At 26.6% G+C, this 22,095-nt stretch overlaps 1 protein-coding gene across 1 annotated transcript; it reads right to left on the bottom strand.

Annotated features, from left to right (window-relative positions):
• Window positions 1-2,480: 2,480 nt before the first annotated feature.
• LOC129969201 (eukaryotic translation initiation factor 3 subunit C-like) lies at window positions 2,481-21,955 on the bottom strand. The gene is made up of 18 exons (XM_056083644.1): window positions 21,836-21,955; window positions 19,631-19,732; window positions 19,170-19,235; window positions 18,398-18,474; window positions 16,929-17,050; window positions 15,920-16,091; window positions 15,608-15,717; window positions 15,258-15,367; window positions 14,253-14,385; window positions 13,851-14,113; window positions 12,485-12,659; window positions 11,191-11,349; window positions 9,458-9,763; window positions 8,219-8,344; window positions 4,864-5,017; window positions 3,584-3,981; window positions 2,819-2,981; window positions 2,481-2,707 (listed from the first exon to the last, which is right to left on the bottom strand). The coding sequence occupies exons 2-18, from the start codon at window positions 19,720-19,722 to the stop codon at window positions 2,610-2,612; spliced, it is 2,724 nt and encodes a 907-aa protein (XP_055939619.1). The 5' UTR covers window positions 19,723-19,732; window positions 21,836-21,955; the 3' UTR covers window positions 2,481-2,609.
• Window positions 21,956-22,095: the final 140 nt, after the last annotated feature.

A 22,095-nucleotide genomic window follows, 5' to 3' on the forward strand; every position in this document is an offset into this window, starting at 1 on the left:
AACACATTGTTAGCTATCACCAACGAGAATGATCTCTTTGCATACTTTCCAGTAAAAGTATTATCGCCTTCCATCTGCTTAAATTTGTGGATTTTGAGCAAGGCCATAAACGTCACATGTACTCAGATTTTTATTTTTGCTGATCTGCTCATAAGCGTATTGTACTTCATAATAGAATAGAGAAAGACGAGATTCCCTTTGGAAGACTTTTCTTTTAATGATTTAAACCAAAATCTGATGTACATCTATGCTTTTAGTATCAAGATCACATACCAAATTCCATGAATTTAAGTCGTTGCATTCATGTATTATCACGTTGGCATGTACTTGAATGCACATACTAAGAAAAAGTCAATTCCTTGATGGAACCTGTAATTAAAATATGATAAAAATCATTTATTACATCAAACTGGTTAACAATTGTTTTATTTATCTAGGCTGTTAAGCTTTGTAGCTATTGTTTATTTGTACCTGGCCAAACAGACAAAGAAACATCACATATGGCGATCAAAATCTGAAAGAAGTTTACAAATTTGAAGAAAATGACTAATTTTTTTAAAAAAATAATCAATTTTAGAGATAATATAAATTCACTAGGAATGTATTCCAGATATAAGACAAGGGGAAAAAAAATAGCATTTGCATCTTATGAAGAAATTTTAAGGGTTAAGACAGTTATTAATTTCTTTAGATTTTATGAAGCTATGAACATTCTAAAAATTCCATCTACTGTATGTAAGAGCAACACTTCTATTCATATAAAAGGCTAATGTTCATGACCCAGAAATTGTTCTTATTTCTGATCTTCGAATGGTAATAGTCAAATGCAAACAGTATAAAGATTTCAAACTGCTTCATTGAACATTTGCAACGCTGTATTTAATTCAACTCTTCGTTTAGTAGATTATTGTAATTGCAATATGTTATTAGAAATAAATTGGGAAAATTTCGCCATTTCATAAAAAAACTCCATTTAGTCAGACGGAGGAAGATGTAAAAGAAGTCAAGTTGCTAGAAACAAACATCATGTATAAAGTTTAATCGAGTTCGAAACTAGACTTCATCGATGTGAGATGGGAAATTGTGAAGAAGTAATTAATTTGAAGCAACTATAACAAAGTATTTTGCAAGAATTGTTAAGTAGAATATATCTTAATCAATAACATGAATAATTTATATTTAGGTGCCTTTCTACTAATAATATATTTTTAATGCATATATGAGGGGAAAAAAGTAATGGAATTTCTAGAAATTAAATTATTTTCTGGTTTGGAAATAAATGCAATTAGTTATTATGACAGAATATCAACTATTTTCAAACAAATATAGCATTGTTTTATAAGATTTGCTAAGACGAATGATAAGGTAATCAATAGCATGAGTAGTTCTTAATCCTTGATTCCAACAAAATCCTACCACTTCAGATATCCTTGAATTCAAAAACACATTTTTGGAATCTGCCTATTAGTATGATACGATAACTTGGTCAGCATTTCTTCATGACTTTAAATAGCGACAAAAAGAACACCTTTTGAATAGTAGATATTTTGCAGGTTCCTTCAATCTTTTCAATATTTGTATATAAATATTGTCCCCCACAAAATCCTTTTGAATATAGAATAATTCATTCATATTTATATACAATATCTTTAATACATCTAATCATATTTTTGAGCAATTATTTCTTCACTTTCTTTTAATATTTATTTTCAAACTTGTCTTATAAAAAAAAAATAAAGAACAATTTCTGACATCATTATATGATGCTTTGCGCACAGTATTTTTCTTAGCTGAAAATTCTACTATGAGAAAAAATTAATGCAAATACATATACTGAATAAAATGAAATTGAGATAAAGATAGAATTCAGTACTCAGAATCCTTTTTCAGTTGAGTGAATGGGAAGCCAGATTTTCCCTAACTTCCGACAAAAGAGTAAAAGGAAAAGTGCTTTTGATTGCTGATCGATTTTGATAATACATGCAAAACCCAATAAATAAGTAATTAAAGTTACTCCCCTTCCTTAAAAGATGGACATGCTGCATTTTAGCAACTTCTGTATATGTGATATTTTCGCTGACATGTTTTTTTATTGATGACTAAACTTCAATTATGCCAAAAAATAAAGTAAAGTTGTTTTTCTGATTGTGGAAGTAACATTTTTGCATCTTCAAGAGTCTGTCATTGATTGCTAAATGAAGCATATTTTCCGAATTGTTCTCATAAAAAAAAAGATGAAATATCCTTAGTTATATTAAAAAAAAAAAAAAAATACTAAGCAACAATAATAAATTTTATAGTTAGGAAAATAAAACATTTTCATAATGGTGAATTCATTTTAAAGAACAATGCAATATAATAGCTTTTATTTTTCTATCTACATTGTTAAAATATACAAATGATCCCCCCCCCAATCAAACAGATTTAAATTTTCATTTCAACCAAGAATTACATTGCTAACTAAAAAAAGTCAATTCCACTTGTTTTTCATAAGCTTTATTTTATAAACTTATTAACAATACATGTTGAGACAGAAACCAATGAAAATTTTTGATGTTGCATACATTTCTTTTTACATTATAGTCCATTACTTAAGAAAGAATTTGTTTCTAATAGGCACGTTGAGGATTTCTGCGATTCCAGTTTCTATCTTGCTGGTTGTAATTACTCTTCTGGAAATTAGAATCTCTGTTTCCAGATTGTTGACCTGTGATTCAGAATGGAAAGAAAACAATAAATATATTCAATAAATAATTTTTATAAATAAAAAAAAAACTTTACTTTAAACAAAACAAATTAGCCTAAAAAATAAACATACCAAGATTTCTACTGAAATAAGATCCTTGTTTCAAATCCAACAGACGTTCGTTTTGTTCAACCAGAGATGAAACTTTATCAGCTAACTGTAGAGACAAAGCTTGAATTCTAGAAGGTTCAGTACGATGCAGAATTACAGACTGAGTTGGCTCATCCAAAGATGCCTATGTAAATAGCAACAACAAATAAATGTATGTTCTAGAATCTTAACAAAATAAACATGAAAGATAGGAAACAAGTACAAGTATGAGCAAATAATTTCAAGGTTATTATCCAGTAACTTAAAAAAGCAGACAAAAATTGTAAAAAATGAGCATATTTCAAAATTCATTAAATAAAATTAAACAAATCCAAACACATACCAACAAAACAAAAATTAATTTCATTTCAAAGCTAAAAATTGACATTCAAGATCAATCAACACATTCATAATTTAAGATTAAATAAAGTTTTATTTATAAAGTATTTATTTTTATTGTAATCTCCACCAAATATCACTGTTAATGCTTCAATACAAACATTCAACAAAACAAATATTTGATTAAGGACTATCAGTCATAATATTTGAAATTTCCTTTTTCAGAACGATGAAAGACTGATCTTAATAAGATAAAATTAATGCACAAAGTTACAACAAATTTGAATATCAGTCAGCTCAGACATTGCACTCAAACAATCTTAATTAAATTAATCAAATTTTAAATCATTAAAAAACACTCATTTTGAAACTTAGTAATGTAATTAAATTGATAATTAAAAAAATTACCATTAATTCTTCATTAATAATCATTTTGCACAGAATACTGTGAACAACACTTTGTTCGAGTTCGAACATTTCGGAAAGTCTAGCAACGGAAAGAGAATCATAGTAGCTACTATAAGTGAAAAGGTAAGTGCGAAGAGCTTCTTCTTGGATCTTTTGAGATATCATCTCTCGTACTTTCTCAGCTTGATGGAATAGATCCCATACTTTAGCATTCATCTTTTCATTGATAATATAGTCCTTGCAAGCTTTCCAGTTACCCACACGCATAGCTTTGGAGGCAGCCACTACATGTTCCCTCATACTTTCAGGCGGTCCTACCAAAGCCTGTCTCTCACTATTCCTCAACTGATGATGGAAAGATTTGCTTATCATTCTTCTTCTTCCTTCTAGTTCATGAGCTGCAAAAATGATAAAAACTTCAATGATATATATATAAAAATAAAGGCAGACATACAAGCATTTAATTTGAAATTATTAAGTTTATCTATATATGATTAAAAAGCAATCACCTTTATCAGAATTCTTATCCTATACCATTAGAAAATGCATAATAAATCTTTTAAATATGAACAATAAATTGCTTTTCAAAAAATGTAAAGACCTGAACATACTGGTTACTTTTAATTCTTTTCATTCATTCTACCAATAAGCAAAAAAATTCATGCATGATAATTTTTTTTAATTATTAAAGCTCCAAAGATGTTATAAACTTGTTAAAAAGAATTCTTAGAGTAAAAATATTGTTTACCTGTTTAAAATAAAAAAGTAAACAATATTTTTATTCTTTAAGAACTCATTTTTTTTCTCAAAGTTTTAGAAAAAAACAATTATTAAATACGGATCTATCTTAAAAGGCCAAAAATATGAACAGAGTGAATTTTTGCAAAATATAAGGGATTTAGAAAATAATATAAATAATGTAGGGAGTAAGTTTTGGCCTGTACTTACATCCTATTAAATACAATTATTGAGATAATTTCAAAAAGAAAATTCATTGACAAACAATTAACTTACATAAAAAAAATCTTGGAAATCTAACAGAAGAACCATTTCATATTACATATTAACTTACTTCCTTTTAGGGGCAGTTTCAAAACTAGAAGGGATAAAAAGTATATTTTCCCAGAGATAATTTTTTTTTTTTTTTTTACACATATATAATTTAATACCCCCCCCCCCTTCCAAACATTGGAGATTGATCAAGTATACTAACAATAAAACTGCAATCTTTTTAACATTCAATACTCAGATAAGGCAATATTATATCATGAAGGTCTTACCTGCCATATATGGGATTTCAAGCAGCATAGCAGAAACTAAGTAAACACATTCTAACAATTCTAGATTTATGTGCTTATGAAAAGGAATTTGTCTTCTTTTTTCAATCTTCTCCTGATCTGGTGTTCTCTCATGCTGACGCTGGGGTAACAATCCCTGGGAAAATGAAATAAAGCTTTAATTAATTGGTAAGGGGAAGTTGACAACTGCATTTTGAAAAATAATTATAGAAACTACAGACTCTAGGATAAATGAAATTATATTTTGAATCAATAAATTACTAGCTATTGACATTGCTGGTTGGGATCATAAGTTTCATTATGAATTCAAGAGCACAGGAAGACTGAAATTAACTGAAGCAGCACCCTTCTTTTAGACACATTTAATATATTCATAAAATCTATTAGAGATTCTTTAATGCGTAGGACAACCACTTGCCTATTATTTCTATAGACTATTGCAATCAAATCATCCACTGTTTATTACCCATTAATTGACTTGTATTTAACTTTAACTGAATTAAACATATATTTCAAATTTATACACTCTAACTGCAATGTTTCTCCTTAAAATATTTCATGTTTTGCGTTATACTAATAGACTTGTTTCTTTATATTTGATTCATGGATATTCACATAAAAATGAAGTAATGATAAAAACTACTTTTCTGAAAATATCAACTTAATATAAGGGGCAAGTGGAACAGTAAATAAGCTCTGAATTTTATTTTTCTCATATAATTTCCAAGCACCATGAACATCAGAATGTATTATTAATAAAAAGAGCTTCACTTGAAAAAAAATTGTACTCTTAATTTTTCCTTATATAAAAAATGTATTTGCATACATTAACTTCTTTGATTTTAATGGCACACACACACGCACACTATATATATATATATACATACATACAGTGTCTCACAAAAGTGATGGGACGCTTGTGTTTTACAAAAGGAATCTGTAATAAAATAAATAAATAAACATGTAAAAAATTTTTTTGGGTGTGTTTCATATTTAAAGTTAGTAACAATTATTACATAATAGACATTTTGTCAAAATATTAAATTAATAAAAATACAATTGTTTAGAACGGAGCAAAAAATGGCTCACATAAGTGAAGGTTCAATTTTCGTGCTGAAGATTTCTAATTTTGCTTTAAAATGTCATTATACTTGTACTGATCCATTATACTGTCAATAAAAACAAGATTACCAACTCCAGCGGACGACATACACCCCCATACCATAACTCCTCCTCCACGATGTTTTACTGTTGGCATCAAGTTCTGTTTGCAAAATTCTTCCCTGGGTTTTCTCCAAGCCAAGATTCTACTGTCAGAACCAAATATATTAAACTATTTACTCTCATCAGCAAATATAATTTTATTCCAGTAATCAAAATTCTTAATTATGTCGGATTTTGCGAAAGCTAGTCTGAGTTTTCTATTCTTTTCACTTACGGAGAATTTTTTTCCTGGCAACTCTACCGTGATATCCAGCAGATCGAAATTACCCTTCTAATAGTCTCAGGATTAACAATTATTCCATATAATGTTTGTAAATCAGCAGCAACTTTAGGGGCACTCTTTCTTGGATTTTTTTTAATATTTCGAACGATAATTCGCTTTATTCCATTGGATAGCATTGATGGTCGGCCAGGTCTTCTTTTACCCTGAATAATATCATTTAATGACATTGAAAACTGTTGAATGACTCAAGTTAACCGTTTCAGCAATTTTTCTAATAGATTTTCCTCGTTCAATATGCAAATTAATAACTCATTTTCGAATTTCAGGCGAAGTTTCTTTTTGTTTAGCATTCATGGCTGCACAGAGCTGAAAAACATAAAAATTCCAAAACAAACTGGAGAGAAAAACTGCAGACGATTTAATAAATTGCCAATTGCTTTTGAGTAAAAATAAAACCACCAAAAATAATTTTATTGCTTATTTCAGATGATTTTTGTTACATATCTAATGGTGTCCCATCACTTATGTGAGCTATTTTTTGTTCTGTTCTAAACATTTGTGTTTTTATTAAATTAATATTTTAATATTTTGACAAAATGTATGTTATGTAATAATTGTTACTAAATTTAAGTATGAAACACACCCACAAAAAATTTGTACATGTTTTTTTAATTTATTGATTGCACTTTTGCAAGACACTGTAGAGAGTGAGAGAGTAATCAGTGAAATATATTTTCGACGAATGTTCCATTTTTCCTGTATTTGAAATAATCTTGCCAGAGAAATGCAAAATATAGATGAAATTCAGATTTCAAAACAACATGCTTATCTGCTCACAGAAATTGTCTAATCATATTTCTCATTTTACACATGAAAAGTTTTCTATCATACAGACTACGCATTTTCTATCATATCAAAATGATTTGTTTGTAAAAATGGTAAGAGAAAATCAATAACATCCAAAGCAATCAAAAGCATATAAAAATTCGACTAGAAATGTCATCAGGTGAACAATAAGAAAATGAAAAGATTTCACCCTTAAAATTTCTTTTAAGGGTAAGACGTATTCAAACGGCATTGCTCAAACATAAGCTCTTATGAATCTGAATATCCCATAGCATTTGTCTATAAATAAATGGTCAGATACCACGTATGAATGTTTAGTAAGCTTATACAGCATCCAGCAGGACATCACATTTTCTAGGATAGATCCTATTTGAATTATAATAAATAATTATTTCTTTCTTTATGCTCTCAATAGCATTTGTCTATAAATAAATGGTCAGATACCACGTATGAATGTTTAGTAAGCTTATACAGCATCCAGCAGGACATCAAATTTTCTAGGATAGATCCTATTTGAATTATAATAAATAATTATTTCTTTCTTTATGCTCCAATATATATGGTTCTATACACTGTGGGATATAATAATATCATTGAATACACAATCAGATTAACAGAAAGATCCTATACTACTAAACTTCCTAATTCAATAATACTTTTGGAAGAATTATTCATAAAAATTTCTTCATAATCAATTTGATTTTTTTTTTCTTTTTTTGCAGAATAAAATTCATCACACACTATCAATTAATAAAAAAGCAACATTATACAGATTTCTTTAGTTAACTTATTAAGGGAAAAAAGTTCATGTAAAATTATTACTCCAAAGAATGATACACATTTCATTTAAAGCTTATACGAATTATAAGCTGAAGATTTTATTTATATTTAGCTAATAAAAATAAATATAAAAACCACTTTGATTAAAAACATTTAATCAAATACCTAAACTATAAACATTACAGTATAGATAGATTCCTTTATAAAATGCTGTGTAATTTTAACATTTATCATAAAGGAGCCAGCAAGAGAGAAATTACATACCTGAGCAAGCAATTCCTTGGCTCTTCCACCACTCTGGATGTCCAAAAGTGCTGAATGAGAATCCTTAATGTAACCATGCCTGAAGGCACACAGTCCAAGCTGTACCAGAGCTCTGTTGTAAATAATCTAAGAGACAAATATTAATTTAAGGACACAAAAATAAATAAATAATCTTATGTGCTATTTTTAAGATTTTAATTTATTTGATATAATGCATTTATTTAAGTTGAAAACAACAGAATATTTTCACCGAAGTACAATGACAGTAGTGTAATAGTTCAAGATTTATATTCTAATCCTAGCTGTTTTATATTGATTAATATGCATACATAAAAAAAATTGCAACACCCAATTTGTTATTTGAGTTTTAGAAGTTGCAAATGACACATCAGCCCAGCCGTATCCAATTATACAAACTTGCAATCTAGATTAAAATGCCTGGTGGCAGCACTTCACGCTCCCAATACACAGGCCTGAGGTTCAATCCTCGGGCTGGGCAAGGTCAACTTAGCCTTTCATATTAGATTGCAGTTTAGTAAATTTCAATAAAATATTGCAAGCTAAGGTGATTTTTTTACTTAAATAATTTTCTTTCACAATGATAAATAGGGGAGGAGAAGAATCTAGATCACATTTTTTTTTTTTAAATTCTCGCTTTCTTTATTAGAAAAATAAATTAAATAAGTCAAAATAGATTAAGAATTTTTATACACTCAATAATTTGTCTATTCACGATATACAGAGGATATTCATAAATTTCAATTTTCTATATTCTTTCAGGTTTCTTAAAAATTATTTATCAAGAGAATTTGAGTACCTATTTCATGAAGGTAGCATGAATATTCAGTGTAAATTTCTTGCATCTTAACAGCATACCTGAAATTTTCTGCAAATCATTCACTGACAAGCATTTCATTCTTTAAAAATTATTATTTGAGCAGTCACTCAATATTTATTTTTTTTTGCCTCTTAAAGATGACCACGAGATATAACCAATATTGATGGTTATTTATTATGACAATTTGAATAAAATAAAACACATGATAGGACAAATGAGATTTTTCTTAGATTTGATAGAATAAAAAAGTAACAATATCAAAAAAACTCAAAATTGAAGTTGTACTTGCAATTCATCTTGTACCACTTTTTTTTAAGAAACATTCCTTATAACAGGAAAAAATAATGTTAAAAAAAGTTGACAGAAAAGTCTAAATAACTCAACAGGAACTTTGAACTTACCATAGTAGACACATCAGAATGTTCAATCGTCAGCTGAAGATGTGACATAAGCATAAGATCTCTGGCTTGAAACCATCGATCATGTAAGGCAAGATGATAAATGCGAAATAATGTAGCTTGTGTTCTAATTCTATCTGTTGTGTCTTTAGCACATATGAATTTGCAAAGTTTAGTTATGATATCTGCACTGGTTTCTTCTTCATCAGATTTCTTTTCAGCTGGCTCTTGCCCAGCAATAATTTTCATGCCATTTAAAATGGATGGTGTTGTTTCCTCAGGTTTCTTCACAAACATACGAGGGTCAAACTGATAATAATAATATTACATAATAAAAAACATGTATTAAATACATTAAGAAAAATTTCAGAAATATAAACAAAATTTGCTAATTTCAAATTTATTTCAAGCAACCGAGTAAATAATTTGAAACAATCTAATATGAATGATGTTTATGTAATTTACAAACTTTCCACAAGGCTTTGAAAGTTAAGGTTATATGAATTAACATAGCAACAATTCAAAGTAGGATCAAATAAACTCTTGCTTATCTGACGAAAAAAATGTTCTCCCATAGGAAAAGAGAAAGAATGTACTTAAATATGGTATAGCAGAGAGTAGCTGCTACAATTTACTTATATACTATGGATCGAGTCAAAGCTTTGCAAGACATGCAAAATTTAAGTCTTTCATTTTAGGCCATTTATTTTACATTAGTTTAATCATCTGTCAATGAACAGTAAAAAACATTTTTATTTAATTAATTAATTTTGAGAATTCAATGTTAAAGGTAATGTATTCTATGTAAAGGTAGGTATTCAATGTAAAGGTATGTTTGTGGCAAATGCCATTTTAAAACTACATATAATAGTCTATTCTTGGACTTAAGTTTCTTTTCTTTCTTTTAAAAAAATATTTTTAAAACATTAACAGTACAGCCAGTAAAGGCTTGAAATAATGGGGCAGAAAATATAGTAAGTTTTGGAATAAAATTTTTTTATTAATAATATGGGTAGTGTAAGAAGTGAGTTTCTATATAACCCTGGTATACTACTTTTTTGTACCAACCCATCTTTTTGTCACTTTAAGGTGAACAATTGCGAGTCTAGTACACTTACTGAAATCCTAAGTTATGGTTAATGGTATAAATCATCAAACATTAAAAAAACACCAAATAGATTGGTCATAAATAAGCTACCAGAGGCCGTATTATGAATAAATCAAAATGGGATAATAATTAATAATATCATATTAATAGATCTAACTGATAGATAAAATACTGAGATTTGACAGTAAACTGTCTAAAAATTAAACACTAACAAATACATGAATTAGGCACACCCAAATTATTTTTCTAGAGATCTAATAAAATTAGTAAATATTTTTCTAAATATGCTTAAATTTTTGAAAGAGCCTTTAAATCCACCAGAATGGAAATTAAAATTGAAAATAAAAAATGTATGATAATTACAAAATGCTGATAAATCTGATAATAATCAGAAATATTTCAAAAACTTCCATTCTCTTAATGACAATTATCTTGATTTTTAAGACTCTTATATTTATCTCAACGCCACTATGTAATACTAATTGTTACACACAAAATAATCCGAAATAAGTAATACCTTTGATTATTATAAAAATTTCTAGAAATACAGAATGTTTAATTTTCAAATTATTTAAAGTAAAAAAAAAAAAAAAAAAAATTAAAATTGTGAAAAGAAATTCAGACTCACCTTGTAATACAAATGCTCAATGCGTCTTAAGTATATGCGACACAATTCTGAAGGTGTACCTCTGTCTTCCAGATACGCTTGGAGTCTTTCAATGATTTCACAGACAACAGTTTCATCTTTTAACCTTTCAACATATTCAGGTGAATGTGCATCACAACCCTGCATAAAGAAAAGATTAGAAAAAAGCCTTTAAAAATTTATATATGTTAATATGACAATAAATAGATATAAATGATTTGAATACTAAAAAAACAAACTATGAATAGTATTCAAAAATACGTGATAAACCAAAGAATTTTCATTTTCTAAATTAATTTCAATAAAAAGCATTCAATGAGGTTGTACTTGACTTTTTAAAATGCTGAATCGGCTAATAATGCCTGTGATCAGTATAGATTTATATCTCAACAGGAAATTCTCTACTTTTTTTCCCAATATATTTTTACTATGATCTTACTTTTGTCCTCATGGACATTTCCTCTGCAGAGGAAGCATGGAGAAATTAATGAGTTGTTTTAATAAATTAATATTTCCACACTAATAAGCACATCAAACTTGATTTTGTTCTTCTCTCCTTTAAAAAGATATGCATTTAAGATTGCTTAATTTTGATGATATAAACATTAAAAAAAAAGTAGTAAAGATCTAAAGCTCAGACATATTAATTTCTAAAAAGACAACTTTTATACTTAATAGCTACAAAAAAAAAAAAAAAAAAAGACATATAGCAAAAAAGTTTAATGCAAATGACAATAAAAAAAAAGATATCACTTGTGTAATTTTTCTTGTAAGTTCAGATCAATTTACAGTTACAATAAAAGTCTGATAAAAATCAGAAATCAGATACCAATTTATACACTACAATTATTACATTACAAGTACATTAATAATTGCATATGATGTAAAATTTTGAGGGCTTTTCATTCTCAGTCTTTATATTTATAATTAAGAATGCAATTAATAAATTAATAGATGGAATGTTCGTTTTAGTTTCATGAGGAAAAAATTATCAGTTTTTATGCCATATTTTAAAAGCTATAATAGATATAACTACAGTAATGTCAATTCGAATTGATGGAATGAGAAAGCAGCAAATTTCATCATTATGTTAAATAATTTCATCAAATATTTTAAAACACAATTTTAAACACTCTTCCTTAATCTTCTGATTCAAAACAGTCTTAGAATATAAACTACTTTGCTATGCAATTCTACTCATGGTTTTTAAGATGCAAAAGCATAAAAAAAGTCACTGGCTATACAGATAAATTGTTTTCTCGCTTTGTATTCCCACCTGCAACATTTTGGTAAATTCTTCATCCATCCTCTCAACAACTGTCAGACAGCAACCTTTAACCTTGTATGGTGGAGTGACAAGCTGTTCCGATTCCTCAAGGATGTGCTCACCCACAACAATGTTGGGATTTTCAATTAAAATACTCAATAGCTGTTTGATGAAGTCCAAGCACCTAAAAGAGACCAATTTAAATGATATAAATGTTAAACCCATAAAAATGAAGATGAGTAGGTCTCACCCAATTGATTTATTTTGTCTTTAATATGGGTGTTGCCAACCTATGATTATTTTTAAGTTAGTAAATAATGAATATACAATAAAATACAATATTAATTTAAATAAAAGTAGTCTGAAAAATATTTGATGAAAACTGTATATTTTAAGGTAGTTTTGAAGCATGCATTTTATTAAAAAATAGCGATGAAATTAGTTGACAATGTGAGTTACTCATTCTGTAGTAAAAAAAAAAAAAATTGTAATCACAAAATTTGTCTAGAAAATCAGTAACAGAATTTCATTAGAAACATATTTCTCTTATTTTTATATGAAGTATATAATATAATTTCATTATTCATAAGATGTAATGTAGAAAGTGCCCTTAATTTCCTTATTATATATAACTATGCAAAAAATTCATAAGCAATGAAATTATATTACTTTTCTGCTTAAGATTTAAATCACCTCAAATACTAGGAAAAATTTAAAAACTTATATCCTCATACCAGAAATGCCATTTAAAAAGTTAGCTTTAAAACATGTTTAGAAAATAAGAATGTGTATGATTTCATTGTGATGAATTAATTGATTGATAACAAAGTTTGTTATGAATTTAACATAAAAATTACTTTCTGATATCAAAATAGTGAGCTAAATTGAAATAAGATTATAAAATTAAATCTAAAAAATGCCTAATATTATAAAACAATCAAGCTTTTCCCATAAGTTTAACTATATAATTTGAAATATTATTAAATTCTTATTTTGGTAAATAATGACCTTAATTCTTTATTTTGGCAAATAATGACCAAAAAAACAGGAGAGTAAAGAAACAAACTTAATTAGTATTATGCAAATTACCAATATTATTGCCATTTTCAAATTGTATAAAAAATATAAAATCCTAACTGTAGCCTAAAAATACTATATGTTTTTGCAGATGCTTAACTTCTAATTTCAAAAAGTTTTATTGAGAAGAAGCTGTAAAATTTTATTATCCATTACATGGAACTACATAATTTATATAGTAAAATAAGGCTTAAAATAGAAAAGTTTGTCACACCCAATTAATATTTGATTGAAATGCAATATTATATATATATATATATATAACAATAACAATGCTCATATGATTGTTTTTACTTACTTCTGCCACATATCAGCCTTCATACAAGTGGCTATGTTAGGATTGTAATCATAAATGGCAGCAATAATAGCAAACATTATCTTCAAGGAAACACCAGAGCCCAAGTTATGAGCTTCACAAACATTTAAAAGTTCAATAAGAAGATCAATCTGTTCACTTCGATCAGTTCCTTTTTTACCTCTGGCAGCTAATATTTCATTGAATTTCTTAAGCACTACTTGATGATTAATTTCAGCATCTTTAGCAAACATTTTGGGTTTCTCCTGGAAAATACCAAAATAGTAATGATAAAAACTTCAGATCACAACTAATTAGAAAAACTATGATATGATAACACAGCAATAAATTTAAAGAAAATATAATTTCAATTTTGCAATATTAGAATTGTAGAGTTATTCATACCATAATAATTGGAGCCCCGCCTTTAACTTCTTCCCATCCTTCATCATCTTCATCCTTCTTACGTTCTTTTCTTTCCTTGTCTCGCTTCTTTTCTCTTCGGGTTACTTCTTTAGTCTCATCTTTTTCACCAGGTCTGTGAAAATATCATACATAATATTTAAATTATAAAATGCTATTGAATAGGCAATGTAAATAGCAATCACTACATTTAGTTTTCTTTCCCTCAGACTATGCCATGAATAAATTATATTAGAAACGGCGCTTTATATTATTTCCAATTACTTTTTAATTAACTTCAAAGAAGTTGTTTATGACAATTTTTTAATTGTGAAGCAATATGAATGACATATGTCTTTTTATTTTAAAATTGTTTTTCTAAAAAAAAAAAAAAAATTATTATGTAACAAAAAGCATATATTTATTATTTTCTTGCTGATTATGCTATTTGCACTATTTCTATACAGAAAGAAGGTAATTTAAAATAAGCAAATACTTCTTTCTTATTAATACGACATCCTAAAAATTTCAAAATAGTCACATCCCTTTAACAAAGTTATAGCAATATCCTTATATAGTAGAGCTCAAAATTATTTTAGTAGAATGTATCATTTCTAAAATTTTAAAATAAAGCATAAAATTATAACACATAAAATTTACCTTGGCTACAAATAATAATAAAAAAAAAAGAATACTTACCATCACATTACAAAAAACATTTGTTCCCCCCTCTAAATAATTGAATGCATAATGCTGATAAAATTAAAATACAATTTGATTTAAATAATAAATGATATGACATATTTTAGAATTTAAAAATTTTATAGCATAGTACAACACTTTTTATTGACCCTTTCACGTTAAGTGATAATCAATGTAAATGTTTGCCCCCAATTCACACCATTTCTCTGGCCCTTTGAAATATACAAGAAAAATAAAAATCTTCTGAAACTAAAATATAAATAGCATAAAAAAAACCCCTAATAAATGAAAAGAACATATACCTACCTCTTCAAGAATTTTGTTGCAAGATTGCCACCATATTTTTCATCATCTGTAGACAAAGAACTCTCCTCATCAGACGATGATCCCCAATCGATAGAATCGTCATCAGATTCCTAAAGATAATCAGATTTCCATTGAAATTAACCCCACTAAAATAATGTTTATTTGTTATTAATGAAAATAAAAGCCAAATGGTTACTATACACAATTTTCAAGTAACTACTCTAAATTAATTAAAATTATGACCCAGATGATAATGGGAATTTAAGTATGATAAAATATTAAACCTTCTTTTCAAAGCTAACTTTCACTAAAATTTTTATTCACTAGAATTTGATAATTAGAGAGCTTACTTCCTCATCAGACCCTTTCATTGGTTTGGCTTTGTGTTCTTCTTTTTCAGCTTTTGCAGTTTTTTTCAAGAAATCACTTGGCTTTTCATCTTCAGATTCTTCATCGGATTCTTTTTCCAAATGAGAGAAAAAAAAAAAAAAAACATTCTTATAAATATTCACAATCTTCCAGTTGTAAATTAAAAAATAGATTGACACAATAAATTAGAATAAAATGAAAAAAAAAAAAAAAAAGTAGCAATTCTAAGTCAATTAGTTATAATAAACATATCTAATTTTCTTTTACAGAGTATTTAACCAAAAAAATTATACCTGGTTCCTCCTCATCTTCCCTGTCTTCATTTTCTGGTGTGGGATTAGCACGATAATTTGCAATATCATTCTCAAAATCCTTGTTATATTTACGAAGCTTTTGACGAAGAGTTGCCAATGACCTTGAATTGTTTTTAGACATATTTTTGCGCCCATCTTTATCTTCCCAGCACTAATGCAATTATAAAATACATTAGTAAAATTTACTTTCTGAATCAAGAAAAAAATAATTAATAAAAATCAAAAATAATTCAAACCTATTACAATGCTGATTGTTCCTTATACAAAACCATTTATACAATAAGTAATAAATACCCCTCTCTGTTCAAGCATTCAAGATAATGCACAGTAGGCAGATGACTTCCAATCTTTTTTCATTTCATGAAATACAATATACATTACTTCCAGCTATTTCAAAGACTTACATTTTTAGTTAAGTTTAAAAGAAAACTCATACTTCATATTTATACACAAGTGTAAAGAAAATACATGTATTTTCACAAAACATTGTTATTTACTGCATTTTAAAAATATAACAGAGTAATATTTCAAATTATAAAAGAAAATGAAAGAATAATAAAAAATATCTTTAATTAAAACAAATGGTTAAAAAAGTAATAGATGTAATTAAGAATTTTTTTTTTAAAGATTTAGCATCAAAAACATTCAAAAGCCGAGTTACTGATTTGTTCATTTTCATTTCTTGTGTGTGGTTTATTTAACAATAATGACATGGATATATATAGATAGAATGATATAGATAAATATTATATAATATTTATCTACATAATTCTTAAAATTGAGATTTTATTTTTTAAATTATACATGTTATTATATATATTTAAAAGTATATAAAAATAAAATATTTTTAATGTTTTTAAAATCATAACCAGCACCAAACTCACAATTTGGCGAGGGAAAAATTACATGAATGTTTATAAAACACTTATAATCACACATGAAAATTTTTTAACAGCATTTTGCTGATGAACCATATTTTGAAGCTTACTTCTGCAATAAAATCTTCTAATTCCACCAGGCAACGTATGTAGAATTTGGGGATGACACCTTTCTCTTCTTTTTCTATTACAGGACGAGCTTTCACAAAAGCACGAGTCAAATTTTCAAAACCTGGAAATCAATAGAATCAAAACATCTTATAGTTGCCATTACAACAAATTATCAAGGAAGTATGCAAAACTATATAATTCAACTTCCCCTTTTTAAGTGTTCACAAATCTTATCTCTATGATTTCTCTCTCTCTTCTTTTTAAATTCAAATAATACTGGGAACTGTTAAATATTCAGCCATTCTATGTGAATTCTAGGTTTTATTTAAAAATGGTTATCAAGGATTATAGCAAAGATAAATGAATAACTCTTACGTGATGGAATTCATATAAAGATTCAAAATGGATAAATCATATTTATCAAAATATATTTGAATTCTTTTAATTAAAAGATTATACATTTTCAAAGATATCTATAAATTGTTATTAGCACTATTAATTATAAAAAACAAATTTTTTTTTGGTCAGCTTTCACTCTTTTTAATGATTTGTTTATTCATTTTAAATCTCACTAAAGCTCCTAAGTTGAAATGAAAGAGAGCAATTACTCTAAGAAAAAACAACAGGATGAAATTACAAATTAACTTTTTAATAAATAATGTCTCAAATTCCATTTATTGCTCATAACATCCACTTTTAATTACTGAACGTTTCATGAGATATGCAACTACAAAATCTGATCTAATTTGAAAATTATATATAACAAATAATTCTGTCAACATATTTAATCTTATTTCTAGAAACTTAAAACAGGCAGGTAACAAAAGAAAATTTATGAGCCTACAATAAATAAACATAAATCCTTGCTAATTAAAATTAGACAAATATAATCTATACTATGTATATAATCCTATAGCAGATGGAACACTGATTCTAGAATTAAATTATAGAACTTATTTAGTAACATAAACATTTTAATCTGTTTTTTTTTTTTTTTTTACCATAGGTTAAAGAGCAATCTAAATTTTGAATTTTTTTAAAAATAATAATTACCAATAATTTTTAGTTTAACATTTTGATTATGACTAAGAGAAATAAATTCAAGACTTTTAAAATAGGATCTCGACAAGAAATAAGAAAAGCTGTATTTTCTTTCTGGTCATCAATAAAATTATTATGATTTAAAAACATAGCCTGGAAACAAAGGTAAAATAAATCCAAATAGGTAATCTGATCTACTTTTCAGGAAAATAATAGAGACAGACGTGTAAAATCAACTGTAGCTATATATATTAATGCATTAAAAAAAGCTCAATCATATTTTAATCAAAAGTGTTAACTAATGTATATTGCATAGTTTTTAATAAATTTTACACACATTTTTTGTTAAGTTGCAACTTAACAAGAAATTGTAAACATAATTTAAAATCTTGTATCTGTAAAATTGTTAAAGTACAAATGAACTTACTTGTCAGTAATTTACTCATATCTTTGATTTTTTTATGGTTTTTGATCAACTTGATAATTTCTGTAAGTTCTTCATACCTAAAAAAATGAAGGATAAATGACATTTTAATTCCATAATGTAAATACAAGTGTTTGCTACAGAATTTAGTAAATATCCTTCATTTTAAAATGTATTCTAATAAATGCTTCGAAATAAAATTTAGTTGTATTTCAAACACAAACATAACAAACCAAATAAACATATAAAATTTAAAAATATAAAAGATTGTAAATCCTTAAACAGAATATTTACAAAATAATTCCATTTTTTTAACCCTTTAAAGGGCCATTTTTTCCTAGTCATATTATGTTAAAATATTTTTAGGCTTGAAATTAGAATAAGAAAAAGGATTCATTAAGCTTATTAGATAAATTTAATTTGATTAATTAATTAATTTGGTTAATTAATAATTAAGTAACAAATCAAGACACATCATTTTGTCTGAGATAAAGAACTGAAGCCTCTAAGTTTCTGATTTACTAAAAAAATTTGTCAAAACTTATGCCAACCTACATAATTTCATACAAAGATTGATTAATTTGGTGGGAAGCATACTTCCCACAGCCCTAGAAAGGGTTAAAAGAGCATTAAGAAAATAGGGGAAAAAATCAATTTTACCAATTATTATTTTGTTCATACCAAAATCAATAGATAGAAATGTTCTTTTATTGATTTAGAAGCTAAAGTACCTGATATATAACTTTTAAACTGCAATTAAGAATGATTTCCTTACCTCTTCTCTCGTGCACTTCGAACAACTCTCTTAACATCTTCTTCCTCATCACTAAATGTAAAAGCACTAGAGGAGAAAAAAAAAAAAAATTAAACAAATAATATTTAAAACATCAAAATAAATGAAACATATTATTCAAATTTTGATTTTTCATACATTAAGTGTTAATGTCTGAATACAATGTTTATTCTTTTAAATTTCATTAACAAATTTTTTCTTTTAACAAACATAGCATTTAATAGCATAACAAACATAGTGTTTGTTATGCTATATAGTGTTAGCATAAAATTTTTTTACTACAATTCTCAAGCAATTAATATATTACAGCTACATATTAATATTAAATTCACTTTTAAGAATATCTAGCAAAGTTACCAATTTAATATTTTAAATAATTCAGATTACCAGCTATGTTATCATTTACATAAATAAAAGAAAAGTTTATTGCAGTATAAACTTACGAAGTGATTCCCTGTGCCTTCTGTGGCACCTGTTCCTCTTCAGAGGATGAAGATTCACTTTCTGTATCAGACCCCGCAAAAAATCTGCTCATCTTTACTTATCTAAAGAAAAAGTAAAAAATTTCCAAATGGTTTCACTTGAAGATTCAATTACAAATAAAATAAAAATGAAGACAATTTAAATATTGCAGCTTTAATTATTATGGTTTATGAAAAACAACAATTTAATATTAATGCAAATATAACATTGGCTTTTTACCACACCTACCAACTCTAATCGCATATAAGAATGTTTATTAAAATATTCCAGAATATAAATTTAGTTTTCAATTGTGAATTCTACATATGTCAGTGTTATCCATTTAAATGCTCATTTAGATAGACTAACATATAGATACTGTAAAACATGATTCAATTGTATCTCCAATCAAAATTGTTAATTATGAATGGGTAATTCAGAAGTAACCAAGACATTTTCCTGTAACTAAAAGTACAGAAAAATATAATAAATTTGAGACTACCGCAGAAAATGAAAATTAAATGCAAAAATTCTAGAAAAACCCAACAGTGATATGCTAGACAATAGGCAACTTTTGCTCACTAAAACTATTTGATCTGATAATTTTTATTATTTGATACACTATACACCCTAATATACAATAAACAAAAAGAAATTTCATATAAAAATAACAATAAATATAGCTTATAATTATTCTTTATTTTCAGCACATTTTTTAAAATAAAGTATATTAAATAATTTGCATCATTTCTATGACTGCAAAAGTTTCGTTACTAACTAATTTTATTATTTCTCTTTCCAAAAAAGCTGCACTGACCCACTTCATATATTTTATAAATTACAAGGAAACAGACATCAAATGTACTCTTCTGACAAAAGAGCTGCTATAGGCCCTAATGCCATTACCTAATGATTATGATGAATGATAATTATCACTGCATTAATTTATGTATTGATATGTTTTTTTTTTAAAAAGCAAACATGAAATAAGAGCTATTAAAAAATCTTTAATAGATTTATAAGATTGGAGATTAGAAAGCAGAATATGCTCCAAGACAAAACAGAGTAAGAGGAAGATAGACTTATTTCTTGGCAGTAAGTTTATTTTTACTATTTGGCTTTGAGATTTGATTTACTTTAAAGGGTGGATATGTGCACCTTGCAGCAATGTTTTTTTTTTTTAAGTTTTAGTTTTTAAATTTATTATTAACTAATTTTTAAGAATATTTTACAATAAAATATTAATTGTTATAAAGAATGTCAAATACTGTCAATGTTGCTATAGATATTTCATACTTTTTCTTCCATTGTTGATGATAAAAGTATAAAATTTTTTATGTCTATCTGTTTAAAATATGCTTTTAATAAAATTTATGTCTATCTGTGAAATAAGTTTAAATTCACAAGTAAGCAATGGTGAATGATATTACTGTCTATTAAATGTTTCCATTTAAAATATTGCTGCTCCTTTTTGTAATTAAAGTGGAATAATAAAAATATTTTTTTTTCTATAGCATGAAAATTGTCTTCTAATTGCAGTACACTAAATTATTATTATTCTTTTTGTTGAGTAATACTCTGAAAAATCACAGAAATGATATAACATATTCTTCTCCACATAATTCTGAATGATTCAACTTTCTTATCCTTCACTACAATTTTAGCAAGAAAATTACTATATTGGCTGACTTTAATCAGGCAGAAACTGATTATCTAATTTTGGATGAAATGGCTGAAAGTGAAATGCATAGCACATGAAATAGAATGGTATAATATTTCTCAAATAGTATAGATTACATATCTATTAAAATTTGAAGTATTATAGAGAGTGGATTATGTACATATGTTTAGTTGTAAACAGTAGTATCACATATTTATTACAATCTGAAATATCATAGAAAATGAATTATGCATATATGAACATATGCTAAGTTGTTAAAACATATTTTAGCTTCAGTAATGCGGCAAATCTTATTCCTTCAAAATTGTTTAAGAAAGGGGGGGGGAGTAATGAAGGAAAAAAATAATTAGAAAACATTATTGTCGGTGTAATCAGCTATGACCAGCAACTGTAACATTTTTGATTACATCACCAATGACACAGAAATAAGATTCTTAATTAAAATATAATAAAAAGAGATTTACACGAAAAACCCACTGAGACATTATTAATAAAAACAACTTACCAAATAATCTCATAAATTTATTTGAAATAATTTGAAATTGCTATAGCAATTGTCACGTTTTAAAACTTTTCTACCACAGAACAGCGACAGAGAATTGTCCGATAGTTACGGTTACGAAGAAAATATTTTCACTTGTATTTATAAAAATAAAAGGACTAAACTTTCAGATAGTCCTTTAATAGACTTTTAGATAGTCCTCTCGTTATAGTAGAAAGACTATAGTTACAAAATAAATATTATCTTTAGATTGAAACCTACAT

Source organism: Argiope bruennichi, chromosome 5 (assembly GCF_947563725.1).
Source record: "Argiope bruennichi chromosome 5, qqArgBrue1.1, whole genome shotgun sequence".
Taxonomy (NCBI): Eukaryota; Metazoa; Arthropoda; class Arachnida; order Araneae; family Araneidae; genus Argiope; species Argiope bruennichi.

Coding starts and splice junctions, on each gene's coding strand:
- LOC129969201 (XM_056083644.1), bottom strand. CDS start 19,722: ATGAGCAGATTTTTTGCGGGGTCTGATACAGAAAGTGAATCTTCATCC. Junction 17,051..18,397: donor TATGAGTAAATTACTGACAA/GTAAGTTCATTT, acceptor ATTGATTTCCAG/GTTTTGAAAATTTGACTCGT. Junction 5,018..8,218: donor CCAAGGAATTGCTTGCTCAG/GTATGTAATTTC, acceptor TCATTTTCCCAG/GGATTGTTACCCCAGCGTCA.